Source organism: Pipistrellus kuhlii, unplaced genomic scaffold (assembly GCF_014108245.1).
Source record: "Pipistrellus kuhlii isolate mPipKuh1 unplaced genomic scaffold, mPipKuh1.p scaffold_m20_p_91, whole genome shotgun sequence".
Lineage (NCBI taxonomy): Eukaryota > Metazoa > Chordata > Mammalia > Chiroptera > Vespertilionidae > Pipistrellus > Pipistrellus kuhlii.
This window is the reverse complement of record NW_023425597.1, coordinates 527,842-545,213: the sequence shown is the minus strand read 5'-3', so window position 1 is coordinate 545,213 and position 17,372 is coordinate 527,842. Positions and strand designations below refer to the sequence as shown.

At 72.3% G+C, this 17,372-nt stretch overlaps 1 protein-coding gene across 2 annotated transcripts in view; it reads right to left on the bottom strand.

Annotated features, from left to right (window-relative positions):
• Positions 1-17,104, bottom strand: part of KCNQ1 (potassium voltage-gated channel subfamily Q member 1) — a 190,498-nt gene extending 173,394 nt beyond the window's left edge. Inside the window, exons 1-3 of one of the 2 annotated variants that reach the window (XM_045578219.1) lie at positions 16,997-17,104; positions 16,803-16,948; positions 382-472 (exon numbers count right to left, since the gene is read on the bottom strand). In XM_045578219.1, the coding sequence (XP_045434175.1) occupies positions 382-472; positions 16,803-16,948; positions 16,997-17,089 (330 nt within the window). In that variant the 5' untranslated portion in view covers positions 17,090-17,104. Of the gene's footprint in view, positions 1-381; positions 473-16,802 lie in introns of both variants that reach the window. The other variant, XM_045578218.1, reaches the window with a different exon arrangement.
• Between the last annotated feature and the right edge of the window lie 268 nt (positions 17,105-17,372).

Here is a 17,372-nt window from a genome sequence, read left to right as displayed (position 1 = left end):
CAGGCAGCCGCTGGCGTCCCAGCCCCCTGGGCGCCACACAGTGGGGTCCCCTGGAGGGGCCGGTCTGTGTCCCAGACCGAGGGCCCATGTGCAGGCCGGGCAAGTCCCTCCAACCACAGCCCGGCCCGGACCACGTCCTCCCTCCCTCCCTCCAGCCCAGCTCAGACCACGCCTCCTCCAGGAGGCCTCCCAGACCACCCCTCAGGCCTGCTGTCTCACTCTCCCATCCTGCCGGTACCAGAGCTGGGGATGGGGACCCCACTCCTCCGGCCCCGACATCGAGGCGAGACCACCGCCCGCGGCCAGCAGGGGGCCCCGGGGCTCCATGCAGGCGGCTCCCCCACCCAGGCCCTGGGCGGCGCGGCGGCCGCTGGTACGTACCATCCAGAAGAGGGTCCCGGTGGCCAGGGCGACGTACTGCTCGATGGTGGACAGCACGCTGAAGATGAGGCAGACCAGCACGATGAGGAAGCTGCAGACAGCGACACGGTCAGCCCTGCAGCTCCCGGGGCCGCCCGCCCCCCCCCCCAGGCGTCCCCCCAGGCGCCCACCCCAAGGTGTCCCCCCAGGCGCCCGCCCCCCAAGGTGTGCCCCCAGGCGCCCACCCCAAGGTGTCCCCCCAGGCGCCCGCCCCCAAGGTGTGCCCCCAGGCGCCCGCCCCCAGGTGTCCCCCCAGGCGCCCGCCCCCAAGGTGTCCCACCAGGCGCCCGCCCCCCAAGGTGTGCCCCCAGGCGCCCGCCCCCCATCCCCTGGCGCCGAGCCCCGCCCCAGCCCCTGGTGCCCACCGGCCGCGGACCAGGCGGTGAGGGCTGCCCAGCCACCCAGCGGTGGGAGCTGACCCCCCGCCAGGGACAGGCCTTCAGCCAGACAGTGCTGAGCAGGAGCCGGGACCCCAGGTCCCTGCAGGGTCCCCATGGCCCTCCCCAAGGACGGACGGACAGACAGACCGCTGCTGCCTTCTGGGCTGTGACCTTTCTCAGCCCTGAAGCCGCCCTGAGGCCGAGGGACTGGCCCCCGGCTCCCAGACCGGCCCCCCCCGACCCCGACCCCGGACTGGCTCCCCCATCCCAGACCCCGGGCGCTGCCCAGGACCCGGGCCCAGGGGGCGCCTGCCTTCGTGTTCCTGACACAAGTCAAAGCATTTCCGCCTCCCTGCCCCCCCCCGAGGCCCTCTGCCACTCCCAGGATCAGGATTCGGGACCCGGGCACCTGGGGGCCAGGACTCCGCTGACCGAGTCCCATCAGCACGCCGCCCGCACCAGGTCACCGTCAGGCGCACACCTCGTGCTGCTGCCCCCCTCGGCCTGCACGCCCACACCTGCCCCGGCCTGAGCTCAGCTCCCCCTGCGGCCGAGGGGAGCCTCTACAGATGGAGGCGCAGGCCGCTGGCGCCCACGTCTGCCATCCTCGTCCGTCTCCCCCCCCAGAGACACCGGCTGGCGACCTGGCTGCGGCCACGGCCAGGGCAGCCTGGCCTGGGGCACCGGAGGCCTGGGCGGGACCGTGAGGGCGGGGAGGGTCCCGGCCCCGGGTGGCGCCGCGGTGGAAGGCGCTGTGCCGGCGGCAGGCGGGACCCCACACGTGGGCCTGGGGCTCGGAGCCCGAGGCCGTGGCGCCCCCTCCTGCCGGCGCAGGCGAGCCCAGCTCTGTCCCAGCCGGAGTCCCGGCTCTGAGGCCAGGCAGCCCCACCTGAGAGCGGGCACGGAGGCCTGGAGCGCGGGGCGCGGCCCTTTCCCAGCAGGCCGTGGGGGGGGGGCCCAGGCTGCCCGCCCCGAGCCCAGGAGCTGCGTGAGCGTGGCAGGAGGAGGCCCTGCCAGGGGAGGGGGCTCGGCGGGAACAATGCCCGGCCTGTGCCAGGGGCCGAGCCGCCTCCCGGCTGTGACCGCAGCCTGGCCCGGACGCCCGGCTTATCGGACATCGCCCGCGCCCGCAGCCCCAGGTGACCGAGCACGCGGCGCCCGGAGCCCTGCCAGGCCGGGGACCAGACTCCAGCCCGGCCCCGCCCTCCAGCCTTGGCCTGTGCCTCTGAGAAGCGGCAGCCGGGGCAGCCAGGAGGGGGCCTCCCTCTGCCTTCACCGCCCCCGGAGGCTGCGGGGGGCGGGGGGCCTGGCGGGGGGAGGGGGGATGGGCTGGGGTGGGCTTCAGGGGGAGGCCCGTCCTCGGGGTCCCCCAGCCGTGCTCCCAGCCGCTCCGTCCCCAGTCCGCCCCCCCCTCCACGCCTGGCTGTGGGCAGCCGATAAGGAAGCCTCACGGGTATATTTAGAAGGTGCCCGAGCACAGCCTGGAGGGACCTTGCAGACGGGCCTTCTCTGTCCAGAGGCACCACGTCCCCGAGAGGGGTCCTGGCCGCCTGCAGGTGCGCCTGCACCCGACACTCCCCCGTCCGGCCTGCCTCTCAGGCGGAGGGTCCGGGGGGCCTGGGCCTGGGCCTGGGCCGCTGCCTCTCCCGGCTCCCAGCGGCACTGAATGGCCAGGGCTGCCCGCTTCCTGCCATAGCACCAGGGGTGGGGGGCCCTCAGGCCGCCCAGAATGGGCCTGCAGGGTCCCTGGGGCGGTGGCCGGGGCAGTGGCCTGGATGGTGGCTCCGGGGGGAGGGGTGGGCAGGGCCGCCCAGCACTCAGCACTGAGGGCCGGGGGTCTGTGCAGAGGCGGGTCCAAGGGCAGGCGTCTGGGCGAGGCAGGCACTGGGCACTGGCTTCCCCGGTCACCCAGGGACAGGCGGTCCTGCCACTCAAGCCGCCGTGTGAGGGTCAGTGTGTCCAGGAAGCGTCTGCTTCCTCCCGGCGGCCGGCTGGGGACACAGCCCGGCCTGGGCGCCTCCTCCGCCTCATCTCACTCTCAGCCGTGCCCGTCGCCCCGCACACACACCGGGCCCCACGCGTGTGCGAGGCCCGGCAGGTGCAGGGCTCTGCAGGCGGGGCCCACGGCCGCCCGGCCTGCCCCCCCCCCCCCCCGCGGAGCGGCCGTGGCCGGGGGGAAGCAGCTTCGGGCGGCGGGGCCTCGGTGCTCCCCCGGCAGGCCACCATTGCTCCATGCCGGACGCAATAGCCATTCTATCTCGGGCTCAGCATCCTCGAGGCCCAGAGGGCAGCCGGCTCCAACCCGGGCGGGTCACCACCAGCGCTGCCAGCGCCACCCAGAGGGAGAAACCCGGGCCACGGAGGGACCCGGACGCAGGAGCCAGGCCTCACCCGCCGGCCGCCGGCCCTGTGGGGGGTTCAGAGACGGAACCAGTCGGTGCCACTCCTCCCCAGGCAGCCCCCGGTGGCACCTGGGCACTCGGAACAAAATACTCACTCCATGCCCTGCCCGCGAGGCCCGTGGGCTCTGTCCCTCATGCCCACGCCAGCAGGGAAGCGCCCACTATGTGCCTGGCACCATGCTAGGCTCCAGGGACAAGCAGACATCGCGGAAAGATAATAAACCAGAAAACCTACGCACAGACCATGCCCGCTGCTGGGAGCTGTCGCAGTGAGTGACAGGGAAGGGGGCTGTCAGTCACAGTGAGTGGCAGGGTGGGGGGCTGTCAGTCACAGTGAGTGGCAGGGTGGGGGGCTGTCAGTCACCGTGAGTGGCAGGGAGGGGGGCTGTCAGTCACAGTGAGTGGCAGGGTGGGGGGCTGTCAGTCACCGTGAGTGACAGAGAAGGGGGCTGTCAGTCACAGTGAGTGGCAGGGTGGGGGGCTGTCAGTCACCGTGAGTGGCAGGGAGGGGGGCTGTCAGTCACAGTGAGTGACAGGGAAGGGGGCTGTCAGTCACCGTGAGTGACAGGGAAGGGGGCTGTCAGTCACAGTGAGTGACAGGGAAGGGGGCTGTCAGTCACCGTGAGTGACAGAGAAGGGGGCTGTCAGTCACAGTGAGTGGCAGGGTGGGGGGCTGTCAGTCACCGTGAGTGGCAGGGTGGGGGGCTGTCAGTCACCGTGAGTGGCAGGGAAGGGGGCTGTCAGTCACAGTGAGTGGCAGGGAAGGGGGCTGTCAGTCACAGTGAGTGGCAGGGTGGGGGGCTGTCAGTCACCGTGAGTGGCAGGACTGGCAGCTGGAGGCCAGGAGCGAAAGCAGGACGAGGACCAGGGGCGGCAGCGATGGGTGCGAGGCAGCCAGGCCCAGAGACCCTGCAGGCGGAGGACAGCCATCTCCGAGCACCACGCCGCCTGCAGCTGCGGACACGGGCTCCTGGCCGGGCCCCAGAGACCCAGGCAGAGTCAGCAGCGCTGACCTTGCGTCCACACCGACGCTGAGGCCGGAGGAGACACAGGCGCTCGAGCCCCAGGAAACTCGGATGCCGGACGCGTCCGGCAGGAGGGACGTCAGCAACGGGTTGTCCGGCCACCACACGGCACCAACGGGCTGCCCACACCCCCGGCCGCCCCGGGAGCCGAGAGCCGGGCCGTCCTCTGTCAGGCCACCGCTGGCCCGGGGCCAGGCAGCCGCGCGAGGAGGAAGCGCAGAGGAAAAGGGGAACCGGCCAGGATGGGCCAGGCCTCGGCCGGAAACCCCGGCTCCTCCACCGCCTCCCGCTGTCCTGTCCCCGGACGGGAGCTGCCACTTCCTGCCGCCCCGGAGCAGAGACATCCCCGCCCCGCCCCGCAGCCCCGACCCCTGGCTGCCCGCTCCCGGCCTGGCCCTCGGCAGGGGAAGGGAGCCCGGTGGGGCTGAGGCTGGGGCTGGGGTCAGGGCCGGGGTCCTGGGAGCAGAGAAGGAACAGGTCTGGGAGTGAGCGGATGGTCAGGCGGCGAGGATGGCGATGACAGTTCGCAGCTGGGAGCTGCTGAGTGGACACGGGTGTTCTCCCATGAGGGGGGACTCGTTAACCCGTGGGGGACCCCCCACGATGCCACGCCCCCCGTGTGCGCTGTGCTCTCTTTCCATCTTGCCGGCCAATCAGAGCGCCATAACCTGACCCTCCTGGTGTCGGACTCGGACCCAGGGGTCTCGGGAGCAGGCGCGGCGAAGGGCCGGCAGCCGGGGACCTGGCCCGCGTCCCCATCACAGGAGCGGCTGGAGCTGCGGCCACAGGAAGCCGGGCTGCGGGGGGAAGGGGAGACGGAGCAGCCGCCGTGGAACCGGGGAGGGCAGCCCCCTTCTGGGCACAGCAGCCCCGGGCGGAAGGCAGGGCCGGGGGCCGGGGCCGTGAGCATGGCGGCCTCGGCCACCACAGCCGTCCGTGGGCAAAGGAACAACACAGTGTCACGAAGGCCGTGGCCGGCCCCCGGGAAACGCGGCCACGGCCGAGGTTTCTGATGCCACGCCCACGGGACCACGGCGGGTCAGAGCCACGGACGGGAGACGGTGGGCGGGGGCTCGATCCCCAGTGGGGGGCGTGCAGGGGGCAGCCGGTCCGTGACGCTCTCTCCTCATGGTGTTTCTCCCTCTCCCTCTCCCTGCCTCTGACATCAACGGGGGCAGGACTCAGTCTGGGACGACAGAAAGTTCCGGAGAGGGCGGTGGTAACATCGGCGCAACACGAACGTGCTCCCCGCCTGAGCCGTGCACGAGGCGGTGGCCACGGCCGTCAGTTCTGCGTTGTGTGTTTCCCCACAATTAGCAATGTCCACGCCTCCCTTCTCGTCCAAAAGGGCGATTGATTGAAGAGGGGAAAAAAGGCAAAAAATTAAGATTAAAAATGAAGAAAATAAAAAGGCCATGACAATGCAGGTGGGCCCGGCCGGCGAGGCTCAGCGGCTAGCCATCGACCCAGGAGCCAGGAGGTCACAGCCCGATTCCCGGAGGTCGGCACAGGCCTGGGTGCGGGCTCCATCCCAGTGGGGGCGTGCAGGAGGCAGCCGGTCCATGATTCTCTCTCATCATGGGTGTCTCTCTTCCTCTCTGACATCAATAAAAACATATTTTTTAAAAGAAAGTGATGGCCCTGGCTGGTGTTGCTCAGTGGGTAGAGCATCAGCCTGTGGGCTCAAGGATCCCGGGTTCGATTCCGGTCGGGGGCATGTACCTTGGTTGCAGGCACATCCCCAGTGGGAGGTGTGCAGGAGGCAGCTGGTCGATGTTTCTAACTCTCTCTCCCTCTCCCTTCCTCTCTGTAAAGAGGTGACACATAATAAGTGAGGTGACTGCGCTCAGGTGGACACATGGCCTCGCAGAGACGGAGAGAGGACAGTTCCGGGGGCGTGGGGGCGTGGGGTCAGGGGTTGTGGGACACCCCAGACAAACAGGGCGAGGCCGAGCCCGTGGGCTGGGCTGGAGCTGGAGACTGGCTTGGCGGGCGCTCTAACCACCGGGCAACACTGGCCAGGGCATCTCCGTTCACACGGCCAAGCACAGCCCTACCCCCACCAGGGCCTTGGCACATGCAGCCTGCTCCGGCCAGAGGCCCTTTCTCCGGGTCTCTGTCCCCGACCGCCGCCTCCCTCAGGCCCGCCACCTCTCCCCTCCCGCCTCGCGCCTCGCCGGGTTCCGGCCCCGCGGGCCCCGCTGGCCGCTGGGTCACCGCCCTCTGCACGCTCTCAGACGCTGCATCCCGGTCCTGTCTCACTGGACGGCGGCGGCGGGCAGGAGGGGAAGCTCGGGGCTGCAGGCCTGCACGTGTCCTGACTCTGCAGACACCAGATGCTATTTTTACCGACGGCGGCCGCTCTGTGATAACCGGCTTCAGAGAGAGAAGACGAGCGGCCGGTGGGGGGGTGGATGCAGGGTGGTGTCCTCAGACGTCCCAGGACAGAGGGACGGACGAGCGGTCTCTCGGTTTTACTGCCCCCCCAGGTCACACGTGCAGGTGCACACGGACGACACTGCTGTCACACGTGTGGCCATGACACGGGGAGACGGAGGCACAAGCAGGGAGGCCAGTGGTCAGGGGGGTCCAGCTGTGGGCCCACCGCTCACCATGACGGCACCAGGTGCTTCCACATACACACGCCAAAAACACACATGGGTGCACGCACATGTGTTGTCACACGTATGCGCTTGTGTACACTCCACATGTGTGCAGTCGCACACACACACGCACACACTGCCCTGGAGGCACAGACAGCAGGCCTTCCGGTGGTGGTCATTTGCAGATTGTCTGCACGTCTCCGCTCAGCTTGTCCGAGATTCATCGTCAGACGACGCACCCCCGGCCGCCTGTCCCCGTGGCAGCGGGCGGGGCCGTGAGCAGCGACCGCAGAGGCGCCCCTGTCCCTGCGCCTCCTCCCAGCCTGGCACTGCCCACACCGCGGGGGACAGGAAGCCGGAGCGGCGGGCACTTCTCCTTCGGCGCTCGGAGCAGCTGAGAGCAGCCCAGGAGCTCCCACGCCCTCTGCCCAGGTCCACCGGCTGCTCCACTTCCTGCGTCATCGCCCGTCCCCCCGGCAGGCTCTCCGGCTCCCAGGCCCAGCGGGGGCGCCTGCCTGCTCCCCGGGCCCAGCGGGGGGGACCTGCCTGCTCCCCGGGCCCAGGGGGGGTGCCTGCTCCCCGGGCCCAGGGGGGGGTGCCTGCCTGCTCCCCGGGCCCAGCGGGGGGACCTGCCTGCTCCCCGGGCCCAGCGGGGGACCTGCCTGCTCCCCGGGCCCAGCGGGGGACCTGCCTGCTCCCCGGGCCCAGCGGGGGACCTGCCTGCTCCCCGGGCCCAGCGGGGGACCTGCCTGCTCCCCGGGCCCAGCGGGGGACCTGCCTGCTCCCCGGGCCCAGGGGGGGCCTGCCTGCTCCCCGGGCCCAGCGGGGACCTGCTGCTCCCGGCCAGGGGGACCTGCCTGCTCCCCGGGCCCAGCGGGGGACCTGCCTGCTCCCCGGGCCCAGCGGGGGACCTGCCTGCTCCCCGGGCCCAGCGGGGGACCTGCCTGCTCCCCGGGCCCAGCGGGGGACCTGCCTGCTCCCCGGTCCCAGGGGGGGACCTGCCTGCTCCCCGGGCCCAGGGGGGGCGCCTGCCTGCTCCCCAGGCCCAGGGGGGGTGCCTGCCTGCTCCCCGAGCCCAGCGGGGGGACCTGCCTGCTCCCCGGGCCCAGCGGGGGACCTGCCTGCTCCCCGGGCCCAGGGGGGGCGCCTGCCTGCTCCCCGGGCCCAGGGGGGGCGCCTGCCTGCTCCCCGGGCCCAGCGGGGGTGCCTGCTCCCCGGGCCCAGGGGGGGGCGCCTGCCTGCTCCCCGGGCCCAGCGGGGGACCTGCCTGCTCCCCGGGCCCAGCGGGGGACCTGCCTGCTCCCCGGGCCCAGGGGGGGACCTGCCTGCTCCCCGGGCCCAGCGGGGGACCTGCCTGCTCCCCGGGCACGGCATCTGCCGAGCACAGGACCCGGACGTGTCCACCCGGACACTCCACGCTGACGGCGGCCCCAGCACCGCCCGGTCCCGCCAGCTCGCCTTCCCGGTGAGGCGCCCCGTCTCCGGGCCCCCGCACCCGAGCTGCCGACCTTGGCATTCTGAGGCGCTCGGCCCCTGCGTGTCCTTCCGCGTGGCCTTGTCTGCTCCTCGGCGATCAGACCGGGCCTGTGTCCGGCCAGGACATGGCAGCCGGGACGGCCTCCGAGCTCCCGGCCTGGGCCTGCCCTTCCTGCCGCCCCCGGAGAGGGGCCCTTCCCCGCGGGAACCGGCCCCGTGGTGGCTCTGAGCCACGGACGGCAGCCGCCTCCCACCTGGCGCCCCGGCCCCCCCAGACACGCCGGTGGGCCGCGGGCACGCGGGCCTTGGGGTCATGACCTAGGCCCGTGGTCGGCAAACCGCGGCTCGCGAGCCACAGGCAGCTCTCTGGCCCCTGGATGGTGGCTCTTCCACAAAACACCACGGCCTGGGCGAGTCTGTGTTGAAGACGTGGTGTTAGGAGAAGTTTAAGTTTAAAATACGTGGCTCTCCGAAGAATGCCAGTCGTTGTGCTGTTGTATTCGGCTCTGTGGCCCGATGAGTTTGCCGACCACTGGGCCAGACGCTCCCACCACGCGTGTGCTCTGGATCCACTGGGCCAGACGCTCCCACCACGCGTGTGCTCTGGATCCACTGGGCCAGACGCTCCCACCACGCGTGTGCTCTGGATCCACTGGGCCAGACGCTCCCACCACGCGTGTGCTCTGGATCCACTGGGCCAGACGCTGCCACCACGCGTGTGCTCTGGATCCACTGGGCCAGACGCTCCCACCACGCGTGTGCTCTGGATCCACTGGGCCAGACGCTGCCACCACGCGTGTGCTCTGGATCCACTGGGCCAGACGCTCCCACCACGCGTGTGCTCTGATCCGCTTGGGCCAGACGCTCCCACCACGCGTGTGCTCTGATCCGCTGGGCCAGACGCTCCCACCACGCGTGTGCTCTGATCCGCTGGGCCAGACGCTCCCACCACGCGTGTGCTCTGATCCGCTGGGCCAGACGCTCCCACCATGCGTGTGCTCTGATCCGCTGGGCCAGACACTCCCACCACGCGTGTGCTCTGATCCGCCCCGGCTGTCCTGCCTCTGCTGGCACACGTGCCGGCCGGCAGCCTTTCTTTTTAAAGATGTTTTTATTGATGCCAGAGAGGAAGGGAGAGCGAGGGCAACACCAGTGATGAGAATCACGGACCAGCTGCCCCTGCACGCCCCTCAGGGGGCGGAGCCGCGCCGGGCCTGTGCCTGGCGGGAACGAAGCCGACCTGGCGGCTCCTGGGTGTTAGTTCTCGACGCTCGCCCGGGCCTCACGGCTGGACGGGCTGCAGTGCTCATGCATCTCGGCGAGGGGTTCACGTCAGCACCATGCTCACAAGGTGAGGCTGGCCGCTCGCCCGTGGAGGGGGAGGGGGGCAGTGAGCGCGGAGGAGAGAGGAGACCTCCCCGGGCCTGTGCTGGGCCCACCCTGCGGCTGTGGGCCCCGTGTGGCTCCGCCCGGCACAGGGGAACCGGGGCTGAGGCGCTGGGCCCCTCCCGCAGGCCTCCGGCTGGCAGCGTGGTGGGCGCACTCCAGGCGGAGAGAGGAGCTTGGCCTGGCACGCTGGTGCCCGTGACGGTCAGGGTGGGCAGGGAGCGGGCAGTGGGGGGGGCTGCGGACCCCCTGCCCCAGGACCGGGGGGGGGTGGGCAGGGGCGGCTGCGGATCCCCTGCCCCAGGACCGGGGGGGGGTGGGCAGGGGCGGCTGTGGACTCCCTGCCCCAGGACCGGGGGGGGGCGCGGGGGGGACAGGGGCGGCTGCGGACCCCCTGCCCCAGGACCGGGGGGGGGGGCGGGGGGGCGGGGGCGGCTGCGGACCCCCTGCCCCAGGTCCCCGGAGCGGGGGGTGGCGGGCGGGGCAGGGGCAGCACTGAGGGCGGGCTCCGGAGGGCGGGGTGCCGGGGGCGCTGGGGCGGGCAGGTTCGGCCCCTCCAGCAGGGGGAGCTGGAAGTCGAGGAGCCCTGTGCTCAGGCCCCACACAGAAGTGACCCCAGGCCTCCGGGGCCTGAACGAGAGAAAACAACGGACACAGCCTCCCGGGGAAATCAGAAGCTCGTGGGCCCTCCGTTCGGCCGAGGGTCCTGAGACATTCCGAGCCACGGCCCCCCTCCCCCCCGAAGGCCCCGTCTGCGGTGGAGGCCTCAGTGTCCCTGGTGCCAGGACGGGCAGTGAGGCCGGTCTGGGTCCAGTTTCCGCAGCAGAGGGCACGGCCCGGCCTGGGGCGGCACTGTGGGCGGCACTGCGGGCGGCACTGCGGGCGGCACTGCCCGGCCTGGGGCGGCACTGCGGGCGGCACTGCGGGCGGCACTACCCGGCCTGGGGCGGCCCGGCCCAGCCTGCGGGCGGCACTGCGGGCGGCACTGCAGGCGGCACTGCCCGGCCTGCAGGCGGCACTGTAGATGGCACAGCCCGGCCTGGGGCGGCACTGCGGGCGGCACTGTGGATGGCACAGCTCGGCACTGCGGGTGGCACGGCCCGGCCTGCGGGCGGCACTGCGGGCGGCACTGCGGGCGGCACTGCGTGGGCAGAGGCCTGGGGGATGCTGGGTGTGTGCCCGCTCGCCGGGCGGCCTGCTTCGGCTGCCCTTGGCCGGGCCGGGAGGCAGTGCCCTCGTGCCAGCCTGGGGCACCCCCTCGTTCCCCGCTCCCTGGGGAAACAGGTCAAATTACCAGCCAGGCAGGTGGCACCGGGGACTGTCCAAGCCAGAGCCACCCGGCGAGGCTCAGCGCCCGCCACCGCCAGCCGGGCTGGCGATGCCCTCCCGGCCCCAGAGGCTCCGGGCGAGCCGTCCGGCCACCCCTCACCCCCCCCTCACAGCCCGCAGGCTGCACGGCTCAGGGCACGCTGTCCGGGTGTGTGTGTGTGTGTGTGTGTGTGTGTCCGCGCAGGGAGCCGGGCCAAGGCGCTGGGTTTGGTTTATTCGAAGCGGCCAGGTCAGGGCCCCGTCGAGAACAGACTGTGCGAGACGCACAGGCCAGGCCCCTGGGGGCTGCCGGACAGTCACTGCCGGCCGGCCGGATGGACTGACAGACAGGACCTGCTGACGGGCCCGAGACAAGGCGCCCCCGAGGCCAATGCGCACCGAGGCCGAGACGCAGACAGGCCCGGTCCTGCCGAAAGGGGTCGGGGAGCGCGAGGCGGGTCAGAGCTCGGCTCGGCCCCTCCGGAGCTCCCTGATGGCCGCGCCCCAAGGCCGTCTGGGGGGGCGGGCGGAAGGCCCCGGGCACCCCGGGCAGCGTGACTTTGAGGTGGCCGAGCTTGGCAGGAGGACGCGATAAGAGCAGGAGGCGGGGCCCGGGGACCAGCCAGCCGGGCCGCCCCTCCCCCGGCCAAGGGCAGCCGGAACATTCCAGCGCGGCCAGGAGGGGCGGACGCCTCACCTCCTCGGAGCTCAGCAGGGACCTTGAGCGGCCGCTGCTCCGGGGAGACGGGCAGGAAGCAGCCCCGTGCCGATTGTGGGGCCTGCAGGGCCCGTGTCCCCGTGTCTCCGTTTCCCCACATCCTGTGTGTCCCCGTGTGTCCCCGGGTCCCCGTGTCCCCACAACCCCTGTGTCCCCATGTGTCCCCGTGTCTCCACATCCCGTGTGTCCCTGTGTGTCCCCGTGTCTCCGTTTCCCCACATCCCATGTGTCCCCGTGTGTCCCCGGGTCCCCACAACCCCTGTGTCCCCATGTGTCCCCGTGTCTCCACATCCCATGTGTCCCCGTGTCTCCACATCCCGTGTGTCCCCGTATCTCCACATCCCATGTGTCCCCGTGTGTCCCTGTGTCCCCGTGTCTCCACATCCCGTGTGTCCCTGTGTGTCCCCATGTCCCCGTGTCTCCACATCCCGTGTGTCCCCATGTGTCCCCGTGTCTCCACATCCCGTGTGTCCCTGTGTGTCCCCGTGTCTCCGTTTCCCCACATCCCATGTGTCCCCGTGTGTCCCCGGGTCCCCACATCCCGTGTGTCCCTGTGTGTCCCCGTGTCTCCACATCCCGTGTGTCCCTGTGTGTCCCCATGTCCCCATGTCTCCACATCCTGTGTGTCCCACCCAGCGAGGAGGGGTGGGCCTCCTCAGACACCAGGGAGGTCAGCCCGTCTCCCCAGGGTGCCCAGCAGCTCGGGGACAGCCGGGCTGGGCCACATGTCGGATTCCCACTCACCACACACACACCGGGGCCTCCTGGACCCACCCCGCTTCCCGGCCCAAAGGCCCCCCATAGCGCTCACCACCCCCACCCAGCAGCTCCAGAGGCTCAAACCAGGGGGGACCCCGCCCCTAAGACGCGCAGGGGCTGTTTGGTGCCTGGGCGGAAACCCGGCCTCCTGGGTGGGCTGCAGGGACTCTGTCCGCTGTCCACCCACCTGTCCATCCACCTGTTCGCCCCCCACGGCCCTGGGCCCGGCTTCCCAGCTGTTTGATTCTCGGGGGGTCACCAAGGAGCCCCCGTCACACTGGGTCCCGAGCTCCACAGGCTGAGCACACCCCTCCTGCTCGCCCTGCGCCCACGGACCTGGAGGCGGGCGGGGAGTGGAGAGGACCCCGTGCCGCTCGGCAATGGCGGGTCCCGGGTTGGGCCACGGCCGCTGATGAGAACGCCCCACAGCTCCCACCAGGCCCCCAGCACAGACCCCGGCCTTCGGCAGGAGCCCAGGCAGGAGACGGTCAGAGGGAGGAGGGAGTGTGAGTCTGAGGGGCACCGAGACCAAGGCCCCCACACTGTCCAGCCCGGCCGCCCCCCTCGGGGCCAGAGCCTGCACCTCGAGCCGTGACGCTGGCCTCGGGGGCGCACAGCGGCCCGCCCGCCTCGGACCCGGGCCCAGGCCGGGCTCCCATGCCCTCGGGGAGATGTGGGCCAGCCCCTGGGACGGAGGAGCCTCCACCTTCTACGTCTTGGGCGTCGACTCGCTGGCCCAGGACACAGAAAAGTGGTGTCACCGGGATGGACCACAGGGCAGCGACCCCCTCCAGCCGGGAACAAGGCTGGCCGGAGCCGCAGCGACCCTCTCCGGAGCCCCCGAGGTCAGTGTGCCGGGGGCTGGGATGGCTCCGTGCACCTGGCCATCCCTGCACCATCCACTTACCTACCTGTCCACCCACCCGCCCGCCCGTCCACCCACCTACCCATCCACCCCACCCACCCGCCCGTCCACTTACCTACCTGTCCACCCACCCACCCGTCCACCCACCCATCTGTCCCCCCACCCACCCGCCCGTCCACCCACCTACCCATCCACCCCACCCACCCGCCCGTCCACTTACCTACCTGTCCACCCACCCACCCGTCCCCCCACCCACCCGTCCCCCCACCCACCCGCTCGTCCACCCACCTACCCATCCACCCCACCCGCCCGTCCACTTACCTACCTGTCCACCCACCCACCCGTCCACCCACCCGTCCCCCAACCCACCCGCCCGTCCACCCACCTACCCATCCACCCCACCCATCCACCCATCCACTTACCTACCTGTCCACCCACCCACCCGCCCCCCCACCCGCCCGCCCGTCCACCCACCTACCCATCCACCCCACCCACCCGCCCGTCCACTTACCTACCTGTCCACCCACCCACCCGTCCCCCCACCCACCCATCCCCCCACCCACCTACCCATCCACCCCACCCACCCGCCCGTCCACTTACCTACCTGTCCACCCACCCACCCGTCCACCCACCCACCCGTCCCCCCACCCACCCGCCCATCCACCCACCTACCCATCCACCCCACCCATCCACCCATCCACTTACCTACCTGTCCACCCACCCACCCGTCCCCCCACCCACCCGCCCGTCCACCCACCTACCCATCCACCCCACCCACCCGCCCGTCCACTTACCTACCTGTCCACTCACCCACCCGTCCCCCCACCCACCTACCCATCCACCCCACCCATCCACTGACCTACCTGTCCACCCACCCACCCGTCCCCCCACCCACTCATCCCCCCACCCACCCACCCGTCCACCCACCTACCCATCCACCCACTGTCCATCCTTCCCTCCTCCTGTCCACCCGCCCACCACCCGTCCACCCACCTACCCATCCACCCCACCCATCCACCCATCCACCTATCCATCCACCCACTGTCCATCCTTCCCTCCTCCTGTCCACCCGCCCACCCACCTGTCCACCCACCCATCTCTCCATCAGCCCCCACCCACCCGTGCATCTACCCATCACCTCTCCATCTGTCTGTGTGTCCACCACCTACACGCCCACCCAGACAAGACCTTCTCCTGCTCTGGCTGTGGCCTCACACTGGAGAGCTGTGTCCAGCTGAGCTCACAGGAGCCGGGCCTGGAACCCTGACCCGTGGGCAGGGCACCCACAGGCCCACGGCGCCACGGCACAGGGGGGACTGGGCAGCCGGAGAGGGACCCCTGCTGGGGGCGCCCCTCCGCCCGCCCTGCTCCCTCCGGCGAGCTGTCTGCTGGGCTCAGCCGCGCCGTGGCTGCCGCCCCCTCCCCCCGTGACTCAGTTTCCCCTCTGCAACAGTGCCCCAGGTCAGCGTCCACCGTGGTCGGGAGGCCCAGGAGGTCGGGCCCGGGACGATGGACCAGGGCCCGTGCCCTCCACACCCTCCCTGCCCGCTGCCCCTCCTGCAGGGTCTGAGGGCACAGGAACCGCCCGCCAGGCGGGCACCGGAGCCACCGGCCGGGCACATGGCCGTCGGCGGGCCTCACTTCGGGGAAGGCAGGCGCTCGGCCCAGCCAACCGCCAGGGCCAGCGTCCAGCACGTCAATGATTAACACCACAAGGTGCCGCGAGCCGCGGGCAGTCCTGGGCCGGGCGGGGGCACCGTGCCAGGCGTGAGAGCCTCGCCCCGTCCTCATCCTGGGACCCTTGGGGGCCCTCGTCCCGGCCCGGTTCTCCGAGCTGCCCCCGAGCTCCGGGACAGGGACGCCCGCCCGGGCCCCGGGCGCCCCAGGCGCCCCTCCCGCTCCCCATCCCCCGGGAAGCCACCGGCCAGATCCGGGAGGCCGGGCGCTGGCGCCGCTGAGCGCACTTCCGAGGCCGAACAATCGGAAGCAGGAAGCAAGCACAGGGGAGCAGAGACTTCCTCCGGGTGGGCCCACTTCCCCCGGGCACCGCGGCCGGAGCTCCCCGAGGCCGCGTCCCAGGGCGCCCGCCCCGGGGGACCTCTGGTCTGCCCGGCACCCCTCTGCCCACACGCCCGGCCCCTGCTGGGAGCTGGCACCACAGGGTGGGAGGCAGCCAGGCAGGGTCCCCTCCAGCCCCCTCCCGCCCGCCTCAAGGAGTTTGGGCCCAGCCAGTGAGGGGGGAGGGACCCCGTGTGCAGGTGACCCACCCCCCAGCGCTGGGTGTCTGCAGAGCCGCGCTGCTGGGGGGCAGGGGGGGCGAGGGAGTCCCGTGAGGTCACTGCACAGGACGCCCCGAGGCCAGCCGCTGGGCCTGGCGGGTGGGGAGGGGGCTTGAAGACCTGCCTTTGGGAACATGGCTCTCGTCTCGGCTGCCATGGAGGCCTGCCCTCCCAGCACGAGGGCAGCGCGCCGGGTACCGGGCATCCCCGAGGCCACAGCGGAGGCCGGCTGCCTGCCCCACCTGCCCCGACGAGGCCCCTCGGCCCCCGGGAGGAGACAGGGCCCTGGGTGCCCAGCTAGTCCCCCAGCCCCGGCCCGAGGGGCAGCATCTCGGCAGGGACTCGGCTCGGCTGAGTGAGGCTCCCAGGACAGAGGGAGGCTGGCCCCGGACCCAGGGCACGGCTGGGCCACCCAGCGCCGGGGCCACCGCGGGGCATGGGGTGGCGCAGGAGGGTCCCTGAGGGCTGGACTTCCTGGTGCCCCGTCCCTGAGCAATGGGGCGCCCTGCCCCGCCCCTGGCAGGCATGCCCCCCCCCCCCGGGCCTGGAGCACCTGCTAACGGCCGGGCAGGTGCTGCTGGGAGGCCCCTTCGTCCCGCACGGCTTCCCGGACGGACTCCCGGACGGACACCCGGCCGGTCCCCCTGAGCCACGCGCACCCCAGTCCCTCTGCTCCGTCCAGGCTCCTCTGAGCGGGACCAGGTGCAACACCAGGCCTTCCCGCCCCAACGCTGAGCCTCAGGGACACTGCCAGGCCCGCCCCTGCAGGAGACCACCCAGGGGCCTGCGGGCCTGGGGGTCGGGGGTCAGAGCACTGCGGCAGGGGCGCCACCCCTCCCGGGCTCCTGAGCCGGGGGCACAGCTGCCCCTGAGGCATTCTGTCCCTGCACCCAAGGGCGCGCTCCTGGCACAGGCCCCTCCCAGAACGGTTAACACCTGGAGTCCTTCCCAGCCGGCTCCCCCAGGCACAGGCCTGGGCAGGGCCAGTGGGGGCTCCCGGCTCAGCCAGCGGGTCCCTCATGCCTCCAGGGTCAGACCTGACGTCTGAACTCGAAGGCGCCGGCTCCCGCCCCCCGCTCCCCGCTCCCGCCTCCCCTCCGGGCCGGGGCGGGGACGCAGGTGGCTCCTCGGGCGGGCAGAGCGGGTCCCGGTCCCCGGACAGGGAGCCGGCTGGAACTCACACGGCGAAGTGGTAGACGAAGCACTTCCAGCCGGTCGGCCGCTCCAGGAAGTTGTAGACGCGGCCCTGGACGTGGGTGCGCGCCAGCAGCGGGCGGCGGGCGCTGTAGATGGAGACGCGCGGGTCCAGGCTGACGGGCGGCCGCGGGCCCGGGGCGGCGGGCAGGGCGCCGGGCGGGCCCCCGGCCGGCCGCTCCTCCGCCAGCTCCAGCGCCAGGGGCGGCCTCCGGGCGCCCGGCCGGCCCCAGCCCCAGCGCTTCCCCTCGGCCCGCGGCGGGGAGGCGGCCATGGCGGAGCGGCCGGCGGCGGGCGCGGGCACTGAGCGGCGCCTCTGGTGCCAGCCTTCCCGGCCGGTGCCCGCCCGCCGGGCTGGGGGCGGGGCCGGAGGGGGCGGTGGCCACGGGTCCCGGAATGGCCTGCCCCGCCCCTGCCGGATGCCCCGCCCCTCCAACCGGCGGCTTGGAGTGCCCTGGCCGGGCGAATGGCTCACCTGCCGGCCCGCCTGTCTGCCCTGCCCCGCTCTGCCCACCTGCCGGCCCGCCTGTCTGCCCTGCCCCGCTCTGCCCACCTGC